General features: G+C 41.1%; 3 protein-coding genes across 5 annotated transcripts; all 3 read left to right on the forward strand.

Annotated features, from left to right (window-relative positions):
- Positions 1-28: 28 nt before the first annotated feature.
- Positions 29-3,167, forward strand: LOC129586313 (uncharacterized). 2 transcript variants are annotated; one of them, XM_055479462.1, is made up of 6 exons: positions 29-1,153; positions 1,230-1,376; positions 1,554-1,813; positions 1,871-2,050; positions 2,108-2,492; positions 2,561-3,167. In XM_055479462.1, the coding sequence occupies exons 3-6, from the start codon at positions 1,718-1,720 to the stop codon at positions 3,079-3,081; spliced, it is 1,182 nt and encodes a 393-aa protein (XP_055335437.1). In that variant the 5' UTR covers positions 29-1,153; positions 1,230-1,376; positions 1,554-1,717; the 3' UTR covers positions 3,082-3,167. Both variants share the same exon structure in this region; 1 of them encodes a protein (XP_055335437.1).
- A 617-nt stretch (positions 3,168-3,784) lies between these two features.
- On the forward strand, positions 3,785-6,967 carry LOC129586277 (caspase-8-like). Its single transcript, XM_055479400.1, has 7 exons — positions 3,785-4,594; positions 5,041-5,236; positions 5,386-5,642; positions 5,747-5,966; positions 6,029-6,283; positions 6,384-6,493; positions 6,640-6,967. The coding sequence occupies exons 1-7, from the start codon at positions 4,214-4,216 to the stop codon at positions 6,742-6,744; spliced, it is 1,524 nt and encodes a 507-aa protein (XP_055335375.1). The 5' UTR covers positions 3,785-4,213; the 3' UTR covers positions 6,745-6,967.
- Positions 6,968-7,483: 516 nt separating this feature from the next.
- Positions 7,484-9,151, forward strand: LOC129586322 (uncharacterized). Of its 2 annotated transcripts, XM_055479482.1 has the most exons (6): positions 7,488-7,586; positions 7,650-7,828; positions 7,890-7,988; positions 8,086-8,223; positions 8,335-8,482; positions 8,569-9,151. In XM_055479482.1, the coding sequence occupies exons 2-6, from the start codon at positions 7,667-7,669 to the stop codon at positions 8,832-8,834; spliced, it is 813 nt and encodes a 270-aa protein (XP_055335457.1). In that variant the 5' UTR covers positions 7,488-7,586; positions 7,650-7,666; the 3' UTR covers positions 8,835-9,151. The 2 variants fall into 2 exon arrangements, with proteins under 2 accessions (XP_055335456.1, XP_055335457.1); XM_055479481.1 differs by having other exon boundaries at positions 7,484-7,828.
- The last annotated feature ends 629 nt before the right edge of the window (positions 9,152-9,780 follow it).

Raw genomic sequence — 9,780 nt, forward strand, 5'->3', positions numbered from 1 at the left:
ACATGTTCCGGGCATGGAGTGGGTACGAGTGCGCTGCAATGATTCTGTCATCGTTTTCGGACGCGTTCGAATGCTATCGGAGGAAACGACTGAAGCCGTTGCGGACACACTAACTGTTAACAAGAGTCTCAAGGCCCTGCTGAAATTGGGAGATCATGTTGTTTCCACTGACGTAATGAATTGTTTAGCAGGGTCGGACGATGCAACGAGTACTTACGGTTTACAAAAGATCTGTGATTTAGACGCTGCAGTCATTGACAACGGTTCACGTGATGTTGAAACGCAGTGCCGAAATGTGATCGCTGGCGCCAAACGAATTATAACACATCTCGAACAAGAACAGGATGCAACGTTTGTGGACAGTGATAATGGATTTAACGACGATGAAGATGAACAGTGTCAACGTCAAAAGAAACTCTTATGCGTCTTTCGATTTGTTGCTGAATTAATGGAGCTCTCTATTACCAGATGCCGAAGAGCTATTCGACATTCTGATGCTCTTATACGATTTTGCGGCATGCTTAAAAGTATTTCGACAGCGGCATACAATTATTTTCGGAATTTTCTGTTTGGACTTCTTCCCCATATTAACCACCTACAAAACTGCGCTTCTGTAAATTCCTATTCGGAAGGTATTCAGGATGAAAATTTGGCCAAATTGAAGAAAATCTCGGAATCCGTTGAAGATCGCCATTTGGATGTTGAACTTATCAGCGACCAAACATTCACCGACGAGAAACTGGAGTATCGCGGAGGAGAAATAATCGGGGTTGCAAAAAACCAGGAGGACGTTGTCGCTGCGAAACATGTTTTGCTCTTGATTATTCAAAGTTTCACTGGAAAAGTTCGTAAAGTCGTCGCATATTATTTTGTTAAAAATCTGAATGGGGCTGAGATGGCTGAAATTCTGGAAGCGGTCTTGAACTCAATATCAAAAAATACGAAATTCCGGGTTCTGGTGTGTTCGTCGGATAACGGAGCCGAAAACATGGGATGCCATTCGCGCTTTATAAGCGACAAGACGAAGTTTCCATGGACTTTTCCCCATCCTTGTGCTGACGGAAGTATTGTATATGTATTATTGGACATCGTGCACTTACTCAAACGAATTTGGACGAACTGTATTCGGGAAAATAATTCGTTCGTTATAGAGGTAACTAAATCATTTCACCTGGTGTTCATGTAAATATCTGCCTATTAAAATTTAATTAATTTCTTTTTATTTTCAGGTTGGAACTCGTCGGGTAGACTTAACGCTACTTTTGCAGATATACGAAATAGAACGCGGTTCCGTCATAAAAAACGCGCCGGATTTGACAGCTAAATTATTTTATCCGAACGGGTTTGAAAAAATGGATGTATCGAATGCGGAAAAAGTACGTGCATTATGTTTCTTTTTGTACCGATAACATTCTTATCTCGCAAATAGAATCGTACAGATTCAATAAGGACGTTACTTACTTTTGAAAGCATATTTACGTACGTAACTTATTTTCAACCAGAAAACCGAATTAATTCATTTAGTACCGTACCGCACTTACTATTTATTTTAGATTTTTTGTTCTGACCGGACTTTGGGGACACTGCAGATGCTGCTGCGAGATCAGAACATCCACTCCTAAAAGAATTAGCCAATGTGCGCAGCGAAACTCGAGACCAGTGCGTAAAGTGCTTGGATGTACTCGTCTGGTTCATTCAGACTGTGCAAAGAATTGTCATGCCTCTTACTGTACTGAATCCTCGTCAAGCTGCTCGTCTAAAGCAGCCGCTTTACGAAGCTGTTACAAAGGGCAACATCGATCGCATTTTCTCTGTAAGTTAATTAAGATGAAACAAGGGATGTTCAGTTTTTATTTTTTGTTTTATTTAGGACATGAAAGTAGCATTGTCTGAGCTCCGTCCATCGACGAACGCCAGGAAATCGTTGCCCCGACCGACGTGGACTGGTCTGCACGTTACCGTGTACGGCACAGAAGAAGTTGCCAGAAAGCTGTTGCACGCCGGTTTTGAGTTTGTTCTTCCCGGAAAAATGTCTAGTGATCCAATAGAGGTAATCTGCTAGAACATTATGAAGCTGATGTTCGAATTTATAACTAACATTTTGCAGAGAATATTTTCTGCGTTCAAATATGGTTCTGGAAAGGTAACAGTTGGGAAAGTGAAAGAAGAAGTTGCAAGGATGGAAACATTACAGCATCTGACGGGAACAACAAACGTCAGCCGCATGGGACGACAAAAGAGAAAAAATACCGGTCTGACTTTTTCCACATCCCCATTGAAAAAGAAACGCCATATTGACCGGCCGCTGCGCACGAAAGTTTTCAGCTTTGAAGCAGATATCGGATACCTGCGTGCGTTAGGCGAGTTGTCTGCACATGTGCCGTCAGATATATTTTCCGGACTCCAAAAAATCGATCCTCGGCTCTGGAGCGCAGCGACAATTGCAGATCTTGTTACAGCAGATCCGTATACGATTTTCAGTTGCAGAAAAGGTAATATTTTCAGAGCATTTCAGTGTCTTAGCAAAATTTATTAGCCGGCTACTCATTATGTTTTGTAGATGTCGTAGGGACTGGCTTGACTGATGTTGGCGGATATATTGTTTCAAAAATGCAAAAGGGAAAGTTTCCGTGCTCTTCGTGCAAATCTGGTATCGGAAATCTTCTGGGTGTTTGTTTTTCGGAAACCGGCGGGTTAGTTGAAGCACGATCTCGGGTTGAATTTGGTGGCTTAAGTTTACCTTCCCCGCAGTTGGGCAAACTGCTGCATTATGCGCTTGGATTTTTTGAGCGTTTGCAAAAAATCAGCGAATTTTATAAAGGCGACAGCCATTTGGAAAGGGCACTCAAACTCATTCTCCTCTCGATGGATCTCCACGGCTTTCATCCTCTTAGTGATATTTGTGTATGTGAATCGACGAAGTATTTAGAGTATGAATGTCTAAAGCGGTTCTTTAACACTGCGTTTAAAAATGATGTGATTGAGCGCCGAGCCGATGCTGTGAAGAAAAAGTATGGTGCTCGGAAGTCTGTACCGATGTCGACTGATCCTGGTAAATTGAAAAAATTAAAGCAGCTATAAGCCTATAGCAGTCACTGTTGACACTTCTTCCGTTTATTGCTAGGCTTACTTTTTTTTAAATTGTTAATTAATTTTAACCAAAAAATATTTACTCAGATGTTTTAAGTGATAGATCAAAAGTTTTAATGGTACAGAAAAGCCGGAATATTATTGATTATAATCTCCGAAATACTGTGCTGTCAAAACAGAGGATAGCATAGACAGCTACACAAAAATTTGCAGGTAAATGTGGTATGTGCAGACAGGAAAATAAATACATTTTCGCATTTTAAATTTGAAAAAATATTATTTGCTAAAATTCCTGTCAATACGTCTACGCACTTAGCTTCACAGTCATAATTCCATACCTTAAACACACATGGCTGCGCGAGCGCGGGACCGATACGTGCAGTAATAAATGTTAAGAAACGAGTCAGAAAATTAAACAAAATAATAATAATACAATTATTACGACGTATCTCGGCAAATGTTATAATTTGCAACTTCACTTCTATCCGTAAAACAAGGCTATCGGTATTGTGGTGTGCTCACTGCGCACTGTACACGGCGCTGCGTTGATACAAGCTACCGTGAACAGCTCCACCGTCAAGAATTTTATTGCGCAATCATGATGTGGTGCACTGGTAGTATGTTTGTACACTTGGGAACTTGGGACCGAGCACTTGGAAGCTGAGCACCGGCACCGATGAGTCATAATTTTCAACCAAACCAAACAGAAACTAGCACAAGAGACCATTCTTATCTCCAGCTCGAACATTTGGTCAGGAGATCTCGTTCTGAAGTATCCTAATCTTTGGCATTTTGCGATGCTTTTTGAAGTTTGGTGAATTGCATTTTCTATATTTTAACGTTGACACATTACAATTATACAACTTGGATTTGGTGCTAATTTTGCAGATTACATCACACTTTGAAACTCATGCAGGGATCTGTTTCTGTAGTCTGGTGATTGTTGTACGCTCTGCAGGTTCAATACAACTCTTGCAACTTTGCTTATCATTATGTTCACCGATTACCTAGGCGAATAATGGTTTCGTAGCGAGTGCTCTACAGCTGTGTACTGACCAGTGAATTTATTGCTTATTCTCCAATTGTTTGAACTGGCTGATTGAAATACCTGGCTACGATTGGCATGGAGTATGATGATGGGATCATCGAGCCGGATGCTGGCACACCACAGATCTCCCAATCAGGCAGTGGTGATGGACGGTCTGTCACACAGACCAGATACCCGTGGGAAAAAGCCTCCAGTAGCTCCGCTCAAAACGAAAACGATAACAGGACCACGAACTTACAGGATCGCTACGGGGATGGCGTTGATCCAGTTAATTGGTTAGCGAAGCTGACTGTGATGCTTGCCAATGATAATTGCTCGCGTACGGGAGTCTCTGAAGAGTTGCGTGGAATCTTGAAGGACGAAATTGTCGTCAAATCTCTTAATTTTCCACAGAAATTTCTTCAGCGCCTTGCAGATCTGAAAGTGATTTCTGAAGACTTTCATGGCGAATTGCAGGTACAGTTGACACATAGCGCTTCGTGTATTTGCTTATTTCTGCTTTGCTTTTTCTTGCTTTTTTTTAGATTTTTACTGTGTAGTTTCTTTGATTTGATTGTACTAAATTTGCTGTCAACGTTATCTTATGGATGCTTTATTAGTATATTTTTATCAGTACTAGTACCTAAGGTTTTTGTTCAGGAAATTTTGCTAATCGTCTTATTCGGATTGCTTGTTCCATTCTCGCATCTTATACTTGTATTTTCTGATTTTTAAAATTGGTTCTCCTTAAAATAGTGGTGAGGGGAAGTAAACGGTAGACTAGCATGTTGGCAACGGCGATGCACATCATTACAGCTACAATATTATATTTATTTACAAAATTAACAGTTAGCTATAATGAGTGGCGTTTCGTGCCGTGCAGTGTGAAAACTGGTGATCAGATATGATGTCATTTTTCGTAGTTAATGGAAGCCAACTCAGATTCTCTTCGGGAGGCTTTTTGGAACTACTTGATTCGCAGGGATTTGATGCCAGTGTTGAACTTCACTAAAGCTTTGTATGAAGACGAAAAATACGAACCCGTTGTGAGGATTGTGGACTTCATAAGGAAACGCAAGCTGCTTGATGGGCCTGCTAAACCGACTCCTCGATCATCTGGTATTATTATTCATTAATCCTATGTATTTCCATTTATGAGGCAGTTTCTCACAGTCAACTGTTTTATGTTTGAAATGGTATTTTGCATCAGTGGAAGATTGCAGTGAACGTATTTAAGGGAAACATGATGCAAATCTTTGATTTTGTAGAAGAAAGCGTGTGGGTGACCGACGGTGCGGACGTCCAGGTTCGACCGGGAAAATACCAAGGTGGATCTCGGGTGTACCGTATGGCGTCAAATCCGCGAGGTCATGTGTTGATAATCAACAATGAGAACTTCGAAAAGAGTGGTGTTTTTACGGATCGCCTTGGTACTCATGTTGATGGGGCCAAACTGGCGCGTCTGTTTGAGCGACTTTCCTTTAAACTGTACCAGGGAAGGCAGTTCCGGGACTTGACAAGAAAGGTACGTTCTACTTGTTCGATCGTTTTTGTTAATGTTCAAGCAGTACCAGACTCTTTGTCATAACAAGCGGTCTTAACTGTCTAGCCTTCCGTGTTTGTAATTAGAAAATGGCGGAACTGGTCAGCGATTTCGCTCTTTATGAAGACCATCAGAACGTGGACGCAAGTGTCGTTTGCATACTCTCTCACGGAGATGAAAAAGGTATCATGGGTATCGATGGAGAACCGATTACCGATGCCCAGATACGGTCCTATTTCACCGCTGACAATTGTCCGCATCTAGCTACAAAGCCGAAAATCTTTTTGTTTGTGGCTTGTCGAGGATGTGAGTAGTCTAATTTGCGGTATTAGCATTGAAAACTGTTGATATGCTTAAAATTTTTGCAGCGTTCATCGATAATGGGCAAGCTGTGCAGGCCTCACTTCGGCACGGCATTAGAAGTGCCGGAATGGAGCTTAGATCTAACATCGATGTGAGGGCCGACGGTGTAACCGGTAGCGGCACGGATTTCCATATTTCTTCTGAAGTTAAGGTTGGCAACGATCTTGTCCCTGTTATGGAACTGCGCCACCAGCCACCCACCTCCAAAAATAAAATTCCCAATAACGTGGACTTCATAAGTGTATATGCAACTGTTCCGGGTAAGATTGTGTCGAAACCTTGAGCTTCCTTCAGGACTTCATAACGCCTCAGGACTTCCTTTATTAGCTCACTGAATGAAAGATACGTTTATTTTCTTAGGGTATCGATCTCTGCGCGACATTGACAAAGGCACCTGGTTCGTCCAGGATTTTGTTAATGTTATCTCGGAAGAAGCTTATCTGAATGACTTCGCGACAATGGTTTGCGAGGTATGCATCACTTTACATCGCCGTTAAATCAGTCTTAGCTTGAAAGCATCGTTTGATTAAGTTCAGTTCTTGTAAAACCGCATGCAGGCAGCGGTTCCACAAATTGATAAAACGTTTTTGTCTTAACGTGTTTTTATTTTGAGCAGGTAAATAATCGTCTCAGCGAACGCGTAACGAGAGATGGTGAAAAGCAGTCATTGATGGTTTCCACTACACTCCGTCGCAACTTGTTTTTTAATCCTGGATTCTGACGGTGTGATGTTATAACTTGACAGTGTTATAAATGTAATTCGGGAGCTGTTATTTTACAGCTCTGGGCCTTGTCTTTTTAAAGCTTTATAATGTGATGGCGAAAAGTGAATTTTGGATTGCATTACTTGAATGTTTAAGTTCTGCATGCTAATTGTTTCTTGATGCTTTTGCATAATCTAAGTGTTTGGTTTTCGCACGTTTGCTTGTATAATAAAAACTTGTAATCCACTGTGCCGGATGAGTTCATTACATGTTCAGATTTAGGACCAGAGAGCTATCCCGCTCAAGGTTTTGTGAACACATGAAAGCACACTACTGGGTAGACGAGGTAACAGTCGACGAAGCAGAGTGCAGACTGCTTACAACTGCAAAGTCGAATCCCAGTTTTTTCCCGCGCTACAAAAAGGTTGTACTGAAAAACAGTGTACCATGATTAATATCGAAACATGTCAGGTAAACCTTGGTTTTGTGTTCTGATGGTCTGTACTGACCTCCGAGCGTAAAATTTATTATAAATGACTCAATGAGCAAGATATCCATTACCGTTAGCGCAAATTCGTTCGATTGCATCGCGCACAGTGCAATATTTTTTTAGTAATAGTTCGACAACTGGCAGCCCAGTTTCTTGTTGGTGTAGCGGAAACTTGAAAGGTCATGCTTATGAGAAGGTTTTCGCTGCCGTAGTTACACAGAACATGGACAATTAACTTCACGCTTTAGTTACTAGTACCACTGCATATGTGTTCACTAACTTGTAAGTACGTACCTAAGCTGACCTTTCCGATGATACAAACCGGATGACCCTTTCGACTGAACGCCGGTCATCAATTTAGAACCATCGGTATATTCGCTCACATAAGTTGTATCACGCTTTAATTAGTTCGGTATGCATTCCACATTTAAGGCATTATCACTGCTGGAATGACCGCTGACATACCGGTTTCCGGTGAAACTGATCGCTTATCGCGAATTCAGAATTTGTTCCAGGATACCGCTGCTCCGCGTCCCACTTCGACATACTCCGACAAGGTCAAAGTGGGAAACTGGTACGAAGACCAAATTCAGCGACAATATCGAGGCGATGTGAGAATGGAAGATAATAACTGTCTCTTCATTATCTACATTGTGCAAATGCTTTCTGCAGTTATTATCAAACATTCAACCATTGTCTTACGATTGGGACATTTCGGGAAAAGTAGGGAGCTGTGATGACCACGTCCGCAAAAACGAATACCAGGAAAAGGTTATGATTGCGCGCATATATGCCAGACATTTTGAACGGAAGCGCTACATTTTTCTTTGAACCGATTTCTTTTATTTAAAGTGTTATGTATTGGCAGATGCTTGGAGATGTGCAGCATCTTGGCGTACCCCCGAATATATGCGAAGTGAAGCCGGATACCTGTTTTCCAGAAGATGGTAAAGGTTTGGAGGCACCGCAACCACGACGACTGCATGCACCGTACAATGAGCTCGATGTGAGAAAAAGCAGTTGTTAAATCCGGTATTTATACTACTGCTATCAATCGTTCTAAAACAATGAGCCAAGGAGCCTTCTTTTGCTGCTTAATTTTTTCTCGTTTGTCCAGGACCCCCGCTGGAACTGGGTGTTTGATAAAAATGATGAGGATAATAGTAATGGTATGAAGACAAATTTTGGCAATCGCGCCAACCATCCGATATACGAAGGATCTGAGCCGGCATTCAAAATCCCTCCTGTATGCCAACACAAGAGAGGTCATGCCACGCATTTCATTCAGCTCGTTGTAAACCATGCTAATATAATTACTTCCTCTTCTTGTAATTAGTTGATTTTTTGATAGATTTTTTCCCGGTGAATATTAACTGGGGACTGGGATTTGATTACCGCAAAAAGGTGGCCGAGGAAAACAATACGGACAAAAATCGCTGGATAACGACTTACCGATTGGCATATTGGCCAGTACCTCTTCAGCCATATCCATATGTAGATCCGCCTTGTTTGCCGCGACAGAAGCCCTTGGTCTTTTACCGTCGACCCGAACTTGGGAACAAGGCGGACGTCCCCATAAGTCCAGCTTTGCAACGACGACCTCCCAGGGGTCAATAAGGTCTAAAAAAAAGCATCTGTCATTAATGAGGTAGAATTCAGTGTGATCTACGCCTTGTACTACGTATATATAAGAAGTAAATGAACTGAACGGCGGAATAATGTTCTAAAACAGTATGGCGTAGTGACCGTACAAACGTTTATGGCATCGTTTTTAGTACTACCGCAGTACCGCTATATATCAGCAATAATTTTTGTGTCGGATTACGCAGTGACTTGTTACTGAATTGATCTAATATTACTTTTGTTAACAACACGAGCCTGTTATGTATATACTTGTGCTCACTTGATTAATTAACTTAATCTTGATCGTAATAAATTTAATAACAACGCCGTCAAATCCCAAAGACTTTTAGTGTTTTTGACATGTCGGTTAAGACTGAATAATTCCGACGTTAGCACCCCACTGCGTTTTGGGCGGATATCACCTGAGAAAATAGATTGCTGTCATGCTATTTATGTCCATTCACAGTGAGAGAATCGCACTCTAGATTTGACACAAGTTTGAAGCAAGACTGACTGGAATGGGGCAGATAGCGTTGCCGCATTAATTTTAGAGACCACATTATTTTATGTCGTTACGTTTCCTAACTTATCTACTCATAAAATATGATACTTTGTTTTTTATAAATATCTTCCAATATATTCTGCTGTTGCATTTCCGTCAAAGATATACATAAAAACTAATTAGATATTTTAATTACAAACTCAAAAGTAACTTCAAATCTGCAACCTCGTTAAACGTGCCAAGAAAAATCGTAGCAACTTGTATTAAGGTTTTTATAATAACGGTTTCGATATCTGGCTAAAATATCTGGATATTTTCAGTAAGTAAAATTCGCATTGAGAGTGTGGCAATCAGTTTTTGAAACCTTTCTGTATCTGGATAATTGTTTGGCACCCGGCGCATTTCCTGAGCACCGGAAACGCATTTAAACACATGCAC

Source organism: Paramacrobiotus metropolitanus, unplaced genomic scaffold, assembly GCF_019649055.1.
Source record: "Paramacrobiotus metropolitanus isolate TYO unplaced genomic scaffold, Prichtersi_v1.0 Parri_scaffold0000020, whole genome shotgun sequence".
In the NCBI taxonomy this organism is placed as follows: Eukaryota; Metazoa; Tardigrada; class Eutardigrada; order Parachela; family Macrobiotidae; genus Paramacrobiotus; species Paramacrobiotus metropolitanus.

Bases quoted from the DNA above. Each gene is read 5' to 3' on its own strand.
- LOC129586313 (XM_055479462.1), top strand. From the start codon at position 1,718: ATGCCTCTTACTGTACTGAATCCTCGTCAAGCTGCTCGTCTAAAGCAG. The intron at 1,814-1,870 runs GTAAGTTAATTA...TGTTTTATTTAG, and splicing joins ACATCGATCGCATTTTCTCT to GACATGAAAGTAGCATTGTC. The intron at 2,493-2,560 runs GTAATATTTTCA...TATGTTTTGTAG, and splicing joins GATTTTCAGTTGCAGAAAAG to ATGTCGTAGGGACTGGCTTG.
- LOC129586277 (XM_055479400.1), top strand. From the start codon at position 4,214: ATGGAGTATGATGATGGGATCATCGAGCCGGATGCTGGCACACCACAG. The intron at 4,595-5,040 runs GTACAGTTGACA...CATTTTTCGTAG, and splicing joins ACTTTCATGGCGAATTGCAG to TTAATGGAAGCCAACTCAGA. The intron at 5,967-6,028 runs GTGAGTAGTCTA...AAATTTTTGCAG, and splicing joins GTTTGTGGCTTGTCGAGGAT to CGTTCATCGATAATGGGCAA.
- LOC129586322 (XM_055479481.1), top strand. From the start codon at position 7,667: ATGACCGCTGACATACCGGTTTCCGGTGAAACTGATCGCTTATCGCGA. The intron at 7,829-7,889 runs GTGAGAATGGAA...TGCTTTCTGCAG, and splicing joins AGCGACAATATCGAGGCGAT to TTATTATCAAACATTCAACC. The intron at 8,483-8,568 runs GTCATGCCACGC...ATTTTTTGATAG, and splicing joins TGTATGCCAACACAAGAGAG to ATTTTTTCCCGGTGAATATT.